General features: G+C 47.9%; 1 protein-coding gene across 8 annotated transcripts in view; it reads right to left on the reverse strand.

Moving 5' to 3' along the window:
• Positions 1-19,141, reverse strand: part of CPPED1 (calcineurin like phosphoesterase domain containing 1) — a 103,460-nt gene that overhangs the window by 13,707 nt on the left and 70,612 nt on the right. The window contains exons 4-6 of one of the 8 annotated variants that reach the window (XM_049638268.1): positions 7,469-7,613; positions 5,849-6,011; positions 5,183-5,758 (exon numbers count right to left, since the gene is read on the reverse strand). The exons of 2 other annotated variants lie outside the window; for them this stretch is intronic. In XM_049638268.1, coding sequence (XP_049494225.1) covers positions 5,561-5,758; positions 5,849-6,011; positions 7,469-7,613 — 506 coding nt within the window. In that variant the 3' untranslated portion in view covers positions 5,183-5,560. Of the gene's footprint in view, positions 1-5,182; positions 5,759-5,848; positions 6,012-7,468; positions 7,614-15,115; positions 19,117-19,141 lie in introns of those variants that run through there. 5 more of the 8 variants (XM_049638269.1, XR_007459493.1, XR_007459491.1 and 2 more) reach the window with 5 other exon arrangements.

A 19,141-nucleotide genomic window follows, 5' to 3' on the forward strand; every position in this document is an offset into this window, starting at 1 on the left:
ATATGTATATATATATATATATATATATATATATACGTATACACACACACACACACATATATATATATGTATGCATATGTATACACACACACATATACACACACACACACACACACACACACCAAGAGTTTATCCTTTTTATTGCTAGGTACTATTTCATTGTATGGATATCCCATAATTTGTTTACCCATTCAAAACTTCTGATGGACCCTGGGGTTAATTCCAGAATTGCCTCAACATTTGATGAAAACGGATTAACCGTGTATGTTTGGGTTTATTTCTAAACTTACTTTTCTGTTCCACTAATCTGTTTTTCTTATACCAAATGCCAGTTTTGATCACTGTAGGTTTACAGGTAGTCTTGAAATCAGGTAGGGTAGGTCTTTCAACTTTGCTCTTTTCTTTCAAAACCATTTTGCTATTATAGGTAACTTGCACTTCCATAGAAATTTTAGAATCAGCCTGCAATTTCTATCCAAAATAAAACTACAGGAAGTTTGATTGGTATGTTGAATCTACAAATCAATTTGGGAAAAATGCCACATTAGCAACAGTCTTCCAATCCATGAACATGGTCTATCTTTCCATTGACTTTCATCTTCTTTAATTAATCTCAGCAATGTTTTACAGTTTTTAGGGCTTAAGTCTTACAAGCCATTTGTTATTCCTGAATATTTTATGTTTTTTTGGTACTATGGCAAATTGAATTATTTTTACAATTTCATGTGACAAGGGTTTGTTGCTGATATATAAAAATACAATTGATTTGTATTTCTATTAACCTAATATCCTGAGACCCTGCTAAATTCATTTGTTAGTTTTAGTAATTGTTTTGTAAAGTCCTGGGATTTTCTAAGTAAACAATCATGTCATCTGCAAATATGGATAGTTTTATTTCTTCTTTTCTGATTGTTATGCTTTTTCTCGCTTTTCATTATGACCAGAATCTCCAATATGGTGTCACATAGGAATGGTGAAAACAGGCAGCTTTTCCTTGTTCCTGATCTCAGGGGGAAAATTTAGTCTTCCATGTTCCCGTAGTTTTAGACTTTTGATATTACTGTCAAATTCTTCTTAAGGAAAGAAACCAACTTAAATTTCCACAAAGGGTGTGAGAGTCTGGTCACTGAGACTGCACTCCTTGGTGATAAGGCAGAGCCTTTCAAAGATTAAAAGGGAGGCTGCCCAGAACAACACTGTGTTTCCATTTATCCAGAAATTCTGAGTAACTGCTCTCCTCCCTGTTCCTCTAACACACTGGATAATCCCTGTCATCTTACTCTTAACAGAGCCCTTTCACACGACTACTCTGGTGGATGTTGTTGGTGTCCCTGCCAGGCCCCTTCACGGGCTGGTGCATCCATCCTTCGGCTGCAGGGAAGGCTGGCCGAGAAAGGCTCACAGCTGCCCTTCCCCTGAGCCCTGAAGGACTAACCAAAGGCCTGGCTGGGGGCACAGCCAATGACCGAATGACACGAGAGTGCAAAAGGCCGGCCCCCAGACCATGTGGTATAGGACTCCTCTTCTATGAAGCATCCAGAACAGGCACATGTATGGCAACAGAAAGTAGACTTGTAGGGCAGGGACGGAAGAATGGGTAGTGACGGCTGAAGGATGCGGGGTTTCTTTACAGGGCCATGCAAATGTTCTAAAACTGACTGTGGTGGCCAGTGCAAAACTCTGTGAATGAACTCAAAACTGCTGAAGTGTACGCTTTAAATAAGTGAACTGTGTGGTATGTTAATGGTAGGTTGTGTCAATAAAGCTGTTACGGTGCAGTGGGGGAGGGGAAAAGAGGGAATAATGACCACAATAGTATTTTTTTTTTGGAAGACCTACTATGGGCCAGGCATTGTAAACAAGTCTCATCGTGTATATTATTTTTAATGTTTCCCCATCCCTAAGATGGACTACTGTACATGGGGATTGGGGGTCGTGGCCCCCTGCCTCAAGGTGGGTCCACCTCTGTGGGGTGACTCTTGCTCTGGAGCTCTGGCTGGATCAGGCTGAAATCCTGAGCACGTATCTTTGCTTAGCTTTGTCGCCAGCCCTGTCCTGTGTCGTCACTTCCCTGCTCCAGGGAGCCTCCCTCGTATGTCTGACGAATCCGTGTCTCAGGCTCTGCTTCCACGGACACTAACCCAGGGAGGTCAGCTGCACCTCCTGACGCCTCTAGTACTCTCTCTGGGAGTCCTAGGGCTGCCCAAGGGCTCCCGCCACCCCCCCCCCCAACACCGAATTCTCACACAGCCCCAGCCACTTTAAAAATAACAAAGACTGGGGTGCCTGGGTGGCTCAGTTCGGTTAAGCGTCTGACTCTTGGCTTCCGGCTCGGGTCATGATCTCATGGTGTGCGGGTTTGAGCCCCGCAGAGGGCTCCATACTGATCATGTGGAGCCTGCTTGGGATTCTCTCTCTCCTCTCTCTGTCTCTCCCTCTCAAAATAAATAAATACACAAACTTTTAAAAAAATAAAATAAAAATAACGGCTTTCTAAAATTTTTTTTTTCAATGTTTTTTATTTATTTTTGGGACAGAGAGAGACAGAGCATGAACGGGGGAGGGGCAGAGAGAGAGGGAGACACAGAATCGGAAACAGGCTCCAGGCTCCGAGCCATCAGCCCAGAGCCTGACGCAGGGCTCGAACTCACGGACCGCGAGATCGTGACCTGGCTGAAGTCGGACGCCTAACCGACTGCGCCACCCAGGCGCCCCAAAAATAACGGCTTTCTATTAAGAGCCTCAGCTTGCTCTGTTCAGTGGTTTTTAAACTTCCTTTCCACTGTTCATCTCTACTGTGCTCCCTGCCTTAGGAGAGCAGCTGAATAAGCTATGGCATACACACAGCGCGGCTGGAAGGAAGAATCAGGAAGATCCCCACGAGCTGATACGGATGACAGCCAAGAAAAATTATGTGAAGGAAGTGCAAAAAGCGTATACAGTAGGCTTTCGTTTGTGTCAGACGGGATAAACGAACAAACACACGTGATGCATGCAGCTTACCCTCAAATACATCAGAAAAAAAAGATACATATTTGCCATACCTCTCACAAATAATAAACAAAAGAAAGCAACTGGGGTAAAATGCCAGATAAATCTGGGTGAAAGGAATACAGGTTTTCCTTTCACTTGCAACTCTTCTATAAGCCTTAAAATATTTCCGAATAAAAAGTCCGAAGAAAAAAAGCAAGACATGTTAAAAAATACAATCAGATATTGTAAAAATACAAGCATGAAGGGGCGCCTGGGTGGCGCAGTCGGTTGAGCGTCCGACTTCAGCCAGGTCACGATCTCGCGGTCCGTGAGTTCGAGCCCCGCGTCGGGCTCTGGGCCGATGGCTCGGAGCCTGGAGCCTGTTTCCGATTCTGTGTCTCCCTCTCTCTCTGCCCCTCCCCCGTTCATGCTCTGTCTCTCTCTGTCCCAAAAATAAATAAAAAACGTTGAAAAAAAATTAAAAAAAAAAAAATACAAGCATGAAAAAAAAAAAAGGAGGGTCAGGAAAATGTCAACTTTCTCTTCCCATTTGAGTTTAGTGTGTACTGTGCGGATAATGTGAATGTCTATATTAATAATACAGGTACCAGATACGGGTCTATGGCAATGCATATACATACACACAAATCCACGATTTCACAAAAATGAGATACTCTATGGGTTTGCAACTTGCTTTTATGCACTCAACACTGTATCTCTTAATTGTTTCACTCAGCACACACAGCTTGACCCTCCATAAAAGCCTGAAAGCTGTATTTCCAAGATGTAAACATCCAGGCTGTCAGCTGATCGTTGTGTATTTTAAAGCGGGAGGTCGGGCAGGTTCAGCGCCCTTCGGCCCTGCAGGTACGCGGAGGAACTGAGAGTTAGCACAGCTTCTCAGAGAGCCCCGGGAGGACCTGGGAGCACACCGCTCCTGGGAGGAAGAAGTCTCATCGCCCAGCCACTGTGGCGGGTCTCGGGGGAGAGCCCACCCGGCCCCGTGTGCCGCAGGATCACCGGCACAGGGACAGACCCCCAGGCGAACGGAGCACCAAAGCCAAGCGGCGCTGCCCGGGGTGAGCGGTGCACCGTCTCCTACAGGAGCTGGGACCCAGCCTGCGGACAGATGGGGGTGAACGGCCACAGCCGGAGGGTGACGACTCCATTAGTGCCTCCCCCCTCCTGGGGGCACTAGGTAACTCGCCGACATCTGGTTCACTCAGGCGTTTGTCCAGATGTCTGCTCCACGTGACGTGAAACATGTGGCTCGGCGGACAGACCCACAGCCTCCTCTCCCCAGAGAGGACTGAGTGGGAATGAAGGGCCAGTTGTTGAAATGACCTTCACTCAAGGCCAACTCATCTCTGCCCTATAACCACAAGAGGTTTTTTCTTTCTTTTGGAAAAAACGTACTCCCGTAAAAAAAAAAAAAAAACAACAAAAAAGTACACTTTCCTTGCCTCGCTTCAGTAATGATCAACAGAAATGACAGTGTTCCCTGCCCAAGGCTTTTCTTCACTCCAACTACAGGAAGGTGAGAGAAGCGGCCCCGAGGACACTGAGGGCTGTGCATCTTCGGCAGAACCAGGCTGGCAGTGGATCCAAGAGCCCCGCAGAAGAGCAGCTGGGGAGAGAGCCGCTGGTCATCACGCGGACACCCAAAGGGGCCCGGTTCCCGTCTGTGACATGACGTTTCCACTTCCACTGCTGCACGCGACCTGCCCACACTTACGCAAGGACATGAGCCTTCCCGGGCTTGGGGGCACCTGAGCTACCACGACCCAGGCCGGAGAGCAGCCCGCTGTCTGCAGGTGCCGGGCGGCCCCCACATCCAAAGCCCAGGGAGGAGGGTCGCGGTGTAGCCCCACCTCCCGCCGTGAACTTGAGGATTCACGATACACCTCCAAAATTCAGGCTCACCTCCTGTTTACCCACATGGGAGGCTGTGCTCAGCTTTTCCATTTAATTTTTCCCCTTCCCGACGACACGGCAATTCAAAACCTGCGTGGGATTCTCAAGAGGAGGGCTGCGTTTTATTAATACTAATATTTGGTTGCCAAAAAAAGCAGTGGCAGCTGGGGGTAGGGGCCAGGGGGATGTGGGCTTGAACCTCAGACTGCTATCACCAGGCTGTGTGAGTGGAGCCTGTCCACCGACCTCTCTGAGCCTCCCGTTTTGTCACTCGGAAGGCATAACTAGCGACCACCCCCAGGGCCACTTTGAAGATCAAGAGAGACTCACAGCCGTGTCCAAGGCTGCATGGCAGGAAGCTGCATGTGACGGACTCGGGCAGCGCTCAATAATTATACCTTCCTCTCATCCTTCTCGAAACATCTGATCAGAAGATCTTTTTTTCCATTTGCACAAATTACATCTTTTTTCGCTATTCATAATTTCCTCTTTATTTTTAAAAGAAGATGGTGGGCTGGTGAGATGGGAGTGTGGGGCACACATTAAGGTTTCAATCCAGAATGGACAATTTTCTAGATTTCCATTACCCGGCTTCCATGCCCTATCTTAAACACAGCTGTCAGGACAAATGGCTCATTAAAAAGATTGTTTTGACTGACGGCATGTTCATGTATCAAACTGGAAATCCATCCAAAAATACTCGGGGGAGGTAGACAGAGGTGGCAGCCAGCCGTGGAATGGAGAGGCTCTGCAGGGTGTCAAGCATGAAACTTGCTGGGGAAAAGGTGCTCCAGCCTGGACTCGAGACAGGGAGGTCTCGGAGGGGAGCAGCAGCCACTGAGATGGGAGGGGGCCTCAGGAAAGTCAGCTTCTGGGTCAATAACCAGAGAAAGAAAGGTGGCCATCAGGCAGATCGGCACGGCATGTGCCAGAAGAGTGAGCTTTTCCATGAGCCCTTTACCTGGTGGTCTTCCCTGGGGAACTGGCCGCGCCCTTGTCTTCCCTCGGGACGACCACTGCCTCCGTGTGACCTCAGCCACCCGACCCCGCTGCTGACGACTCCAAGCCATTTCCCAGCCCAGACAGTTGTTGGACCGAGTCGAGGATCCCTCTTTCCAAGGTCCCTGCAAGCAAAGGGCAAACTTGACTCACGCAATGCTTTCGCCCCCAACACCTGCTCCTCCTCTCGTGGGCTTCCCGGGAGGGCATGCAGTCACCTGCTCCATGGACACAGGCCATGTGTCCCACTGCTTTTCTGCTAGAGCCCGCTCACAGCGCTTTCGGCTCTGCACCCCCAGGACAGTCTCTGTGACTGCCGGTTCCCCTTGTCTTCCTGCCTTCCTGGCCGCCCTCCTCTCTGTCCCCAGATGTGTCAGGACGACAGCGGCTTGAAGAAGTAAAAGGTACGTTTGGACTTACGATGTATTTATCCATCTCACATAAAGAAAGGAGGCAGGTGGTCAGGGTGCATACAGTTTCGCTCAAGGATTTCACCAAATATGTTTTTGTGTTTGTGTTTTGTGTTTGCAGGTTCCTTCTGTTTTTCTGCTCTGCCATTCTCAGCTTATGGCTTTGTCCTCAAGACAGCATGATGGCTGCAGGGCTTCCAGACCCTGTGTCCACATTCCAGGCAGGAAGAAGAGAGAAGGGCCAGCCAAAAGCTGTCCAGGAAGCCCCAGGGGCTAGATTCCAGGACAGAGACAAGCAGTCACACTAGGTGTTGAGGGGTCTGGCAAGGCGTATTTTCAGCCTGTCCCACTGGCATCCTGAACAAATCCAGGTTGGGAAAGAAAAAAGTGCATCGTGGACACACCGAGCAAGGCTGTTCCTTCTAAAATGCAAAACCGGACTGACATAAAACCTTTCCGTGCTTCTTTAACACCTGAGGGTCCGGATCTCGCTCCTGTTACACACCACCAAACATCTCGAGTCCTGCTCTACTCACCAGTGGTTTCAAGGCCAGCGTCCACACGCACCAGGCTGTTGTGGGGCTCTGGGCTCAGCTCACGCTCTGTCCTGTGGTTTGAATGCCCCCTTCCTGCCCACATCTGCCTGGTGAGCTCTTACCCTTCAAGCCCCTGCCTGCTCAGCTCCTTGAGGAAAGCATCCTGGCCCAGCTGAAACAAGCTGATTCTCCTTCCTCCTGATTCTTGCACATTCCCCTACTTGCATCCTGCGGGTTCTTGCTTCCCACCTTGGTATCCCCTACTGGTCTGTGAGGACAGAGGGCAAATCTATTTAACTGGATACCCATCCTCAGAAGGAAGAGAATAGAACTGCTGCTCTATAAATGACTGTTGGACAGATGGACGGTGAATGAGTATAGGAAACTTGAGGCAACTCATAAGCTGTGTGTTAGGAGGTGTCCTGGAGAAGAAATTCCAAACTCCCCATTTTGTCAGTGTTACCTACAGAGAAGTAGAGTTCCGGCATTTTCCAATCTTACAAAAGAATTACCGTGTTCCTCGTCAAAGAAGGCCTGATTATTACTAACAAGAGGGTGGAAGACAGAGACAGAGAAATGAGCACGGATTCGGAATCATGTCTTGTCACTTAAATGCCACATGACAAGCTACTTTACCTCCCTGAATGTCCATTTCCTCCATTTTCAAAAAGGGATGCCAACAGATCCCTCATGGAGTCGCTGTGAGTTTCAGAGATGATGGGTTTAATCCTCAGCACAGGTTCACTGCACGCTGGAAACACAACGCTTTTCGGCACTGTCCCTGAAATAAGGTGTGAACGTGGGTTCTTTCTTCCTTGCCACAGGAGGCGCGGCTGGCCACTTTTAATACCATGCCCCTCCCTTTTTCTCTTTGATGGAAAAAAATCCTGATTTTGTTCCGGGAAATATCCTCCTCCAGGAGGTCATGGGCTTCCTCCCAGAGCCAAGGTCACGGCCGTGGTGGTAAATGTCCTCCTACGGCCACTAAGTGATGAGCTTGGAATTGGTCTGTGGCCCAGGTCTGGATATGAAGCTGTGGGAAGAGATCTGCCGGGGTCCTGGGAAAGGTTCTGCTTCTTCTCAGAAGCCCCCTCTCACTTCTGAATGTCAAGTCCAGAACTAGGGCAGCCATCTGAGAAAGTTCAATCGGAGGAAAAGGCTGCGTGGCGTGGCGGGTGGGGGGCAGCAAGGAGAATCAAAGCAAGATCCTGGTCCCCGAGTTGGCCTGGCTGAGAGCCTGAACCATGCCCAGCCTTCTACTGACATGAGATAAGAAACTTCCTTACTCTCTGCAATGGGCGAGTTGGGACTTTCCCATAACAGCCAAAAGGAACTAACACTACCCTATACGTTTTAGGACAGTAACTCTCCTTTTGGGGTGACCAATAATCCACTTTCAAACACTATATCAACTGGCTTTTGGAAGCTCTTACAAAATAATAGACTTCACTTGTTCTCCAACAGGTCCCAGGATGGTTCCTTGATAGGGTGGGACTCCATTAGAGCACTGTTTTGTCAGTGACCTTCCTGACATCCTTTCTCCGGCTCGCGAAATTGCTTTCTCAAGCATCATGCATTCAGTAGGACCGAGGCGTGGACCCAAGGCAGCGCAGTGGCACAGAGGAGGGGGAAGGTGGCTCAGTAACCTCAGGCCACGTCTGTATGACAACTCAGAGGCAATTTGGAAGTGAGAAACAGATAACACACATCAGAGGCAGAGTGTGTCAATAAAAGACTCAAAACACGGTCAGTCAAAAACAAAGGAAATCTTTTCCTCCCTCAGATCTTAAGCTTTTCACATTTAAGATTAAATGTGGAAAGTGCTAAGTGGCATAATTTTTTGAAACAAACTGATGGCTCTGTAACTATTATCCTTATTAATGTAAGAGTCAATGGTGACTGATCTTACGTACCTGGACCAGGGGTTGTGAAACTACAGCTCAGGGACTGTTTTCTTATAAGGTGTGGGAATCAAGAATGCTTCTTAACCTTTTAAATGCCTATAGGTAGGTTTATTTAACCATCTATGTAATACTCTTAATTTTGCCTGTTGGCCCACAAAGCCTAAAATATGTACTATCTGGCCATTTACAGAAACAGTCTGCTAACCCCGATCTAGATACCACTACAGGGAATCTTTTAATTCTCTTTTCATTTTTGGAAAAACTGAGAAAATTCAGATGAGTACAAAAAATAATGCAACCTTTATATTCCCACCACCCACAGATAACAAATATTAACATCTTGTAATAACCACTTGCACAGTTTTCAAGAATGAAAAAATTATAATTATATAATCTTCACACAATTATAGCCCAAGTCCCCTTTGATGGCCACAAGCTACACCAGAGGCACCTGCCTTTACCTTTAAGGAATGGGTACGTTTGGCCAGAGAGTCAGTGACTTTGACAAGGTTAAAACACCTTTTTTTTTTAACCTTGATCACAATGCTTCTAGGTGGATGGATCAAACACACAAAAAGCAGTCTTTGTCATGACACATGAGCTTGGCATACAGTAGGCAACCTCCAAAATCTTCTGAACTGAATGGATGTCCCCATCAAAGCAAACGTTTGATGGAGCGATTTCATGAAGACACAGCCATGAAGTAAAGGTTGTTAGGAATGAAAAGAAGAAAGAAAGAGGGAAGAAATGTCCCTGATATGGAGGCTATCCAAGGCAACAGGGGTGACACAATTCTCACAGTGTCATGGGAAATCATGCCCCTATCCAATAATAGCAGCAAAGCATTTACACAGCTTCAAATGCAGTTTATGGAGAGAGGAATTTAAATATTAGAAACAAACGCCCAACGCGTCATGAAGTCCCCTCTAAGATGTCTACACTGACTGTAATTCTCTGCTTCCTTCCCTTTTCCCCTTAGACTAAGCTTTCCGATCTAGATGCCACTACAGGGAATCTTGTAATTCTTTTTTCATTTTTTGGAAAAACTTAGAAGATTCAGATGAGTACAAAAAATAATGTAACATTTATAATACCACCACCCACAGATAACAAATATTAACATCTTGTAATGTCTGCTTTCACAGTTTTTAAGAACGAACAAATTACAATTATATAATTACAGGGAGATCATGACCTAAGCCGAAACCAAGAATGGGACACTTAACCGACTGAGCCGCCCAGGAGCCCCAAGAAAGAATTTCTTAATAACAAGAAAATGCTAATGAATAGACTGTTTATGAACCAAGCCCCTACGAAAACAAAACAAACAATGCCCAAGCTGTGCACCCGGGCAGAGGCACCTCTGTGTTGAATCACAAATCATACTAAAGACAGGGGACTTCATAAAGCCAATGAAAGTGACACTTGGGGAACTGCCAGAATCGGGAGAGGGGAAGTCATCAACACGTAAGGCTGTGGCAGAAGAAACACACACACGTGTACACACGGGAGTTCCTGAGAAGGGCAATAATCAGATTACTGAGGATTCAGAATCAGACCCTTAGGAAAACTGATGAAACCTGTAATTATTTTTCTCTCATGCAAAAAGGACCCTCTGCTGTCAAAAGCAGGATGCTGTCGAACAATTATTTTAGTCTATTCAGACCAAGGAAACCAAGTCTACACTTGATTCATTCCTTATGCATTCCAAGAGTTGGTGCATGTTTGCAACAACAAACAACAGTTTAGCAAACACAAGCTAAAGTAAAATGGATTGCCATGATTTGTCTCTTTTTGCAAAATAATGTCTCAAATCAACCTTTATCTTTATTTCATCACAATTTTCTAAGACCTACGTTCCCCACATTTTTAACAATTTTTTAAGTCTGCTTACTTATTTTGAGAGAGAATACATATGCGCACGAGGTAGGGAGGGGCAGAGGGAGAGAGAGAGAGAGAGAGAGACAGAGAGAGAACCCCAAGCAGATTCTACACTCAGTGTGGAGCCCAACTCGGGGCTCCATCTCACAACCATGAGATCATGACCTGAGCTAAAACCAAGTCAGATGCCTAACTGACTGAGCTACCCAGGCACCTACAGTCCCCATTTTTTAAGTGAGCTTTTTCTGGTACCCATGATCCTCAGCTAAGAGCCTCCCTGGACTTGTATCCCAAGGGAGCCAGCCAGGGTACAGGGGTGGCACGGACCCCTCCCTGTTTTGTCTGCAGAAGGCATAATTCACATGCTCAAGGTCAAAGGACGAGCTGAGAAGCTCACTCTGGAAGAACGACCGCTGGTTGCCGAGGCCAGAGGAGCATCTCACACCCGGATGGACTCCCCGGAACCTCGCTCCACGGACCCCTCAGACGGTGCGGCTCCAAGCCTCCCTGTTGAGGCGGACCAGCTCCTTCCTGGGTTAGCCCCCGCAGAAGGGCAGGTGCAGAGTGGAAGTGCGGGTGAGCAGGTGGGCAGGCCCCAGCACAAGCTGGCCTGGCGCCTTGCTTTCCTGCCGTCAACACCTGTGCCCGATGCGCACTCTGCTCATTACGCCGACAGCAGCATGGCTAAGAGGTCAGAGCGCTGGGGCAGGTGCCCAGCTCGGCCACTTCCCAGCTGTGTCTCTCTCTTTTCTTGTCTATAAAATCAGAGCAGCGGGACCTGTACTGTTGACACGCACTCATAGAACTGTGCTGTAATATTTAGTGAGTGGTAATTACTATGACACAAATGTAATGTTAATTGTGCTGTAAATGGCTTATGAAATAAAACTAGTACTGAGGAGGTTGGTTACCCTGTGGTTTCTAGCACCCACTGGTGGCACATCAGGGGCTGTCGCGGGGACATGGGACTCCAGTGTGGTGGGCAGAGGAATAGCACGGTGCCTAACATGGTTAGGAAGTCTGGGGTCCTGACTCTGGCAATACTCCAGCAAGCCAGCAGTGGGCAGGGGTGTGACCTTGTGGAAAGGAGAAGATACATTCCCTACGCTTCTCTTTACCGAACGTGAAGTCACTCACAGTATCCTCAGGGTAATGATGTTAACGGCAGTAAGACGGATAACCCCAACGGCACTTTTGTGACTGAGCACCCGCCGGGAGCCAGACACTGTGTCAGGGAACTGGATTAGCTTATCTGATGCCCACAAAAACCTGACATAGTACTACCTGCTTCACAGCTCTGTGACCGGGACAGGTGATTCCACCTCCTGGACTCAAGTCTGCCCGTCAGTGGCAGAGACAGAACACGGACACCTTGCGGGGCTGTTGTGTGGGCTGTGGTGACAATGAGCATGGCCACTGACAATACCATCAGTGTAAAACTGAACGTGACCCAGGGCACCTGGGTGGCTCAGTCGGTTAAGCGTCCGACTTCGGCTCAGGTCACGATCTCACCGTTCGTGGGTTCAAGCCCCGCACTGGGCTCTGTGCTGACAGCTCCGAGCCTGGAGCCTGCTTCCGATTTTGTGTCTCCCTGTCTGTCTGCCCTTCCCCTGCTCATGCTCTCTCTCAAAAATAAAATAAAGATTAAAAAAAGAAAAATGATGGAACATGACCCATGGCTCTCAGGAAGCTTGTTCATCCTCTCCCTTTCTCAGCAGAAAAACTGCTCTACTAGGTGTCTTCACTGGCATCTGGGAGGGAGCGAGACTCCACCCCCCCAAGAGAGACACAAGCACAGTCCGCAAGGCCGCACCCAGGCAGGGTGACCCAGCAGGAGGTTCATGGCTAAGGTAGCATCGCACCTGCCCTGGACATGCCCCCTCCCACCTGGGCATCGTTACTGCAGGGAACTCCTTTCCGAGGCTCCCAGTGCGGCACAGGGTAGTGCTCTGTGTAAGACAAACACCAGAGAGAAGGGCCTCTCCTTCTTCTCATGTGTCTGTAATTTAAATTTAAAGATGACTCAGAAGCCAGACAGCCTCTGTGTGTGCTCAGCTCGCCCACCTGTACTAAGGACAGGTCACAGGGTCCTCCGCGTTGTTATCCAAAGGGGTGCCATTCTTTCACCTCTAAATCAATCATCAACATGCCAATGTTTTTGTTAAGTAAAATGAGAACACAAAAACAAAAACAAAGCAATCTCTAGCTTATTTTAAATAACAGTATTCTAAATGTTCACTTCTATTGTTGGCCACGGTGGGGGCAAATACCTCTTAAAGGAAAGTGAGTCCAGTACCTAAAAAGTACCTTCCCAGAACCAGTATGGGAAGTCAGAGTGTTTAGCTAAACTAGGGATATTTCACAAAGGAATCCCACTGCTCATGTGAAAATGACATTGCTATTTAAAAAAAAAAAAAAAAAAATGACCTAAAAAGAGAAGAGACAGTGTTTTGATTTCATAAACTTAAAACAGTCGCTGCTGCTTCCCATGCACTTGTGCGTTTCTGAAAGGCCACGATGGGGTTCTTCGATAGGATTTTATCATTTTTAGCTTGAGAGGGACCCACCATGCCGCAGAAGGAACCGCGGTCTGTCATGTTCATTACCCTCCACGGTGCCTAGCCCCGGGCCCCTGCTACTTGTTGAATGAGTAAATGTTGACTTAGCTCTGGAAACCAGCAGCACACAGTTACACACGCCAGATTCTCAATTTATAAATATTTACAGTCAGGACTTGATTTCGACTTTAATTAGCCCAACTGTTAAGGATACCTCCACAGTGAGAAATGAAACCCATCCCGTGGCACCAGATGCAGCTTCGGCAGTTGGGCTCTTATCTCGGTTTAGCGTGAACGACGTAAAGACATCCAGTGACTAAAGCATGATGGTTGAGGGTGAACTGATCAAAACAGAAAACAGATCCAACCTGGGAAAATGAATTCAAGACCAAATATAACTTAAAGAGGGTAAATTTCCTCAAGCTGCTAGGCCCCCAGAAACTCTGGATTCTACAGACGCTGAAAAAAGGATAGGTGATGCGTTCTCACTTGAGAGTTGGTGAAACTTTTTAAAAAATGTTCATTCATTTTTGAGAGAGAGAGAAAGTGCCAGTGGGGGGAGGGGCAAAGAGCGAGACAGACAGAATTTGAAGCAGGCTCCAGGCCCTGAACCGTCGGCAGGGACGTGGGGCTCAAACTCACGAACCGTGAGATCATGACTTAAACCGACTGAGACACCCAGGTGCCCCGAGAGTTGGTTACGAAAACAACCACTAGGATCCTTTTTTAAAATACATTTTATTTTTTTTTTAATTTTGTAAATGTTTATTTATTTTTGAGAGAGAAAGAGAGAGGGAGGGAGGGAGGGAGGGAGGGAGGGAGACAGAGAATCCAAAGCAGCTCCGTGCTACCAGCACAGAGCCGGACGCGGGGCTCAAACTCACGAACCGTGAAACCATGACCTGAGCCGAAGCTGGACGCTCAAACGATTGAGCCACCCAGGCGCCCCTTAAAATGCATTTTAAACAAAGGGCACTGTGAGATGGCTGCCATTGTCTTGTGGACACATTTGCTAGATTCAGAAAAACCTGCCTATGACAGCGTGTATTCACAGGTGTCTTCAGCAACGCATCAACTGGTTTAGAAAAAGTAATGGGGAGTCAAATTCTGTCACTAAATTCCAAAGGAATTTTTCCATCTAGTTGAGGGCTTCCCTGCCTCTGATAAAAGCAAACATAGCAAGTATTCCTTATCCGCACTGAAAAATCTCACAGTCCTTGCGACACGGTCCATCTTCCCGCACATCCCAGGAGCTAAGAAACTTTCTGTCTAGCTTCACTTCCCGTAGTTTGTATTAGAAGAAGAGTTGCTAATTGCTTTCTTTCGCCACTTACAAAGTCAGGTTGGCACGTGCCTCTCCTCGAGGGGAGATTCTCGCACACGCCCTCTCGAGGCATCCCAGGGCGAGAGGCACCGCCTATGGATAAAGCCAGACCCTGCGTCAAGCAAATTTGCCGGCTATGGGCTCGTGGTGGGGTCCAGGGTCATCTCATGACACACAGCCCTTCGTGGAGCACATACTGTGTCCCCGCGTCACTTCAATCTGGTGCTCACACCAACCCTATGAGGCTGGGACCAGAGCCCCCATTTGACAAGTGAGAAAACTAAGGCAGAAAGATGTCGGGCAGCTCATGTGAGGCCATGCAGCTGGGGAGGGCCACCAGAGGATCTGAATCCGGGTCTGTTTGAAACCCAAGCTTGCCTGCCGCCCTGTGCTGTGATATGGCCCCATCGCTCCCGCTGGTGCACACCTGCTCTCCCTACACCACCTCCACGAGTTCGGCCCTACCCGCATGGTAATGGTGCTACTACTGACGATTTTTACCTTGAAGAGCCACTTATGTATTTTTTCAAACACATGTTAAAATAAACACCCAAGTGCTGGACTTAAGTGTCCCCAGGTCACCTCCCACAGGGACCTCCAACGGGGCATGCCTCACCCGGGTGTGTCCTCCATGGAGGAACCTGAGGCTCGCTCTGGGCGGACCCTTCAGCGGGTCAGGCAGCTGCCGCGGTGGGGTCACCAGAAGCATGCTGGAGTTAGACGCACACACGGTGTGGACACGGTCTGAGGGCAGGGCAGGAAGATTTCTCTGAGCCAAAGGCGGGGAAAAGTACGACCCGCCAGCTCACACCTGGCTTTTGTAAGTAGAGTTGTGCTGGAACAGGGCCACGCTCATTTGCTTATGTATGTCTGTTACTGCTACAAAGGCAGAGCTCTGCGGTTGCCACGGAGACCACAGCCCAAAGTGTTTACTGTGTGCCCCTTGGCAGAAAAAGTTCACCAAGACCCCGCTTTACGTGATACATTTCCCATCCAAAGCTCAGTTCGCCAACACTGATCCACAGGTAGTATCGACATTATCTATGATTCTGCTGATAAGTATGTGAATCAAATCTAATTCCATTCCACTTAGCCAATATTTGTTTATTGACAGGGCAACCACATGACAGTTTTGGCCAGAGGCTGGGCTTACAGAGGTGAATACAGCTGGGATTCCATTTTTGGAGGAATCAGGACATAAACAAATAATCTCAATACAACTCAGAAGGACATCAGAGTAGAATCAGACGTTTTATTTTTCCTACAAAGTGGACCCTGGAAACCCGACCATTTTGTTCTTTCAAACTTTGAAATTTTCAAATGATAATTATGGGCTAAGATCTCTTTCTCTCTCCAGTTTTTTTTTTTTTTAAAGGAATAAATACTGGAGATGAAACTATTTCTGTGAAATTACTCATTAACTTTTGCAGGAAAGATCAACTTATTGGAATGTTTCGTAATTGCCAAATTCGCTCTGGGCTCCCTACTACACAGTTCTCATCTCTATGTTGAGAATGGAAAAAAAAAAAAAAAAGGTATCGAGACATCAAGGGAGACGAGGTCAGTTAAAAGAGCCAGACTTTTGTTTTTTAAGATTGAGTTCTTAAATTGGAATCCGTATTAACTAGGTCACAAATTAACCTTTTGCTGAAAAAGGCATGAGGGACAGAGACAGTGGTTGCGTTCAACCACGATTTCATTATCTACTAACTGTCTTTGCAACTCAACTAGGTATCAGGTGAATTAAGGGGAAAACCAATTTCTACATCCCGTGGATGTGATGAAATTGATTATCCTCAGGCAGTACAAAGGAAGACCGAAAATAACGGGTGCAGCTCCCCATCTGTGCGTCTGTCCTGCCCTGATAACTGTTTATTTGCGCTGGCTGTTGAAGACGCTTTTGTACCACACAAAGAAGGTTTTTCACTGAGCTTCAAAAGGAGAAACAGAATGCATCCGTTTCTAGGGAAACCTGAGCGGGGAGGCTCGCAGGCTTGGATTCATAGAACGCATCCCAACACACACGGTGGCCCATTGTATAGTAACACCCCTCCTCCTCATTTACCTCATCCCGTTTGAAAAATTAATGCAACAATGAGAGATGATTGTTGATGTTCGTTATTAAATCATTTATTCATCCCACACAATGATTCAGAATTATTCATTAAGCTTGCTGGAAGGAAGCTGGGTTTTACCTCCATGGTGGTTTGAGGAGGGATGTGCTCTTTAAAAGGATATTTTATAACAACACAATTATCATAATTAAAAGCTACCCTGATATTCTGATGAGCCTTTGACATATTTTTGAGTACCGGCATTTTAACTCAGGGAGATAAAGGAGACTGGAATAGCACGAGGGAATAATATTGCTGTGGGGGAAAAGCTGGAGGCAGCATTAAACAGCAGCATCACCCCCAATTTGATCACGGTCTTGAAGTTAATGAATCTTATGAAATGTCACTTGAACTCTGGCTTTCCCAAAGGAGTCCAAGAATTACAATGCTGTGAGCTGAGCGATCTCTGGGATCGTGAGTCATGGGTGCACACATTCCCTAGGAGAGACAACCTATTCATGCTTTCACCCTAAGCAGATCACTCAGCCTGCCACCGAGCTGGGTCCACATCCGGCATGGATCTCTTCTTGACATTGCCCTTGGTTTGCTGTGTGTGTGGAAGGCCATAAAGGAAAGGGCCAGGCTTGGTAAGCCACTAAAACTGACAGGTGACAGCAGGAAGGACAACTGTCTCTGCTTTTCCCTGGTTAAGCAGGCTTAGGTGAAGTTCCTAACGCCAGTGGCCAACAGGACTCCGTCTCATACGTGAAGGTACCTGGTGTGAACAGTGGGGGGCCAGGTGGGAAGAGAGAAATTGGCTGCTCTATGAACCTGGAAAGCCAGCATCAAGGGAGGACATCACGCAGAAACGAAAGGCTTGGACGTATGCTCGATCCTTGGAATGCACCTTGAAAAGCTCTATGCCCAGGAGCTCCGTGACAGCACGACCCTGGTCTCTGTGGCCAGCATACAGTGGGTGCTAAGCAAATAAATCGGCTGTGTCAGTCCTTCATTCACTCTACAAACACGGATGAGGCACTGACTAGGAACTGACCTGAGCCAGGCGTCCTGAATGCAGAGATGAGCACAAGAGCACCGCCACACTCAAGGAGCCGAGTCTAGCGGGTGACTGAGATAAGTCAACACAAACGAGTCTGCTGGGATCAAGGAGAGCTGAGGAAGAACCCAGGGCAGGGCTGGGGGCACCTCACGCAGAAGGTGCTGAAGGGGAGTAGCTGGCCAGTGAAACGGGAGAGTCAGAGACAATGGGGAAGAGTGGGGAGCTGGCTTTGCCCTGGGGCTGAGGGGGGCCAGAAGGGTGGGGGGCTGGAGAGCTGCCACTATGGCCCAGATGGTGGCCTCAAGAGGTGGACAGTCTAGAGAGATGTTAAGGCACTGGAAATACCGGAGTCTTCTGGGCCGGGCGGCCCTACCGGAGATGGACCCGGCAGCGTTCCAGAGCCTGACGCCATTAAGGCTGGAGTAAGACTAGTTCCTCTGCTCAGTCTCACGCTTAGCAAGCGAGCTCCTGACTGGAACGTGGCTTCCCATGTCGTTCTGCCCACGGGAAGAGACTGTGCCGTTGGGGCGGAGGGGAGGGTTTCAGCCGGGCTTTGCATCAATCGATGGGCATTCTGGTGGTAGACCCCCACCTCTGTGAGCCGGGGCAAGTGGAGCCCACCTCCAAGACCTGGACCAGCTGGGGGTGTGCTGAGAGCTCGCGGGGCCGCAGGCCCGAGGGGGAGGTGGCTGGCGCATCCCAAGTACCCCGCCGCCTTCCGGGCCTCCTGCTGGGTGGGCAGGAGGCCTCCCCGGAGGCTGCCTGGTTAGAGCCGTGGGCTCTCTCTTTATAAATGCCTACAGGTCTCAACATCGGGGGTGCCAGTGGGCCGCACGTGCACACGCCACTCAAGAACGTGGTTGACAGGAACAGGGAACAAAGAGCGGCCACGGGGATGGCATTTACATCATTTAACATTTGATATGAAAGGAATCACTTCTCTGGCATTAAATGTTCTCTCTGACATTATTCTCTGTTACAAAATAGTCTCCACGGTGGTGCTGATGCCATCTTGACACTTCATTTCCTTGTCATCAAAATGGTTTTCTGCACCAACTCAAGCATGGCATGAAATTTCAAAGGCCTCAATAGAAGTTTTCCAACTTCATCTCCATGGAACAGTTGGATAATGTCTCCAATTATGCAAGCCTTTTGTAAAATGTCTCAAAAATACAGAAGAGCCTATTGTACATTTAACAAGTAAATGCGAACACATTTAAATGCTCGAAGATGAAAAGAAGAGTATAAGAAATTTTGTTTTTTTAAATGAACGTTTGCTATGGGGTCAGGCCGCCACCTCCCTCTCCCTATCTCCTAACAAACAAGTGATGTATTCAAATTTTAGAAGCATTTGACGAAGTACACTCTGGAAAGATCTGAAAGGAGGCATTAAAACCAAAACAAGAGACACAACAGTTGTCAAAACCGGAATCCTGCCGTCACTGGTCATGCAGGGAATCGGCTTGGGACGACCCATTTCACAGGACAGAAACACTACAGGTGCTGCAGGGAGGAGAGAAGGAGGTGT

Source organism: Panthera uncia, chromosome E3 (genome assembly GCF_023721935.1).
Source record: "Panthera uncia isolate 11264 chromosome E3, Puncia_PCG_1.0, whole genome shotgun sequence".
NCBI classification, from domain to species: Eukaryota; Metazoa; Chordata; class Mammalia; order Carnivora; family Felidae; genus Panthera; species Panthera uncia.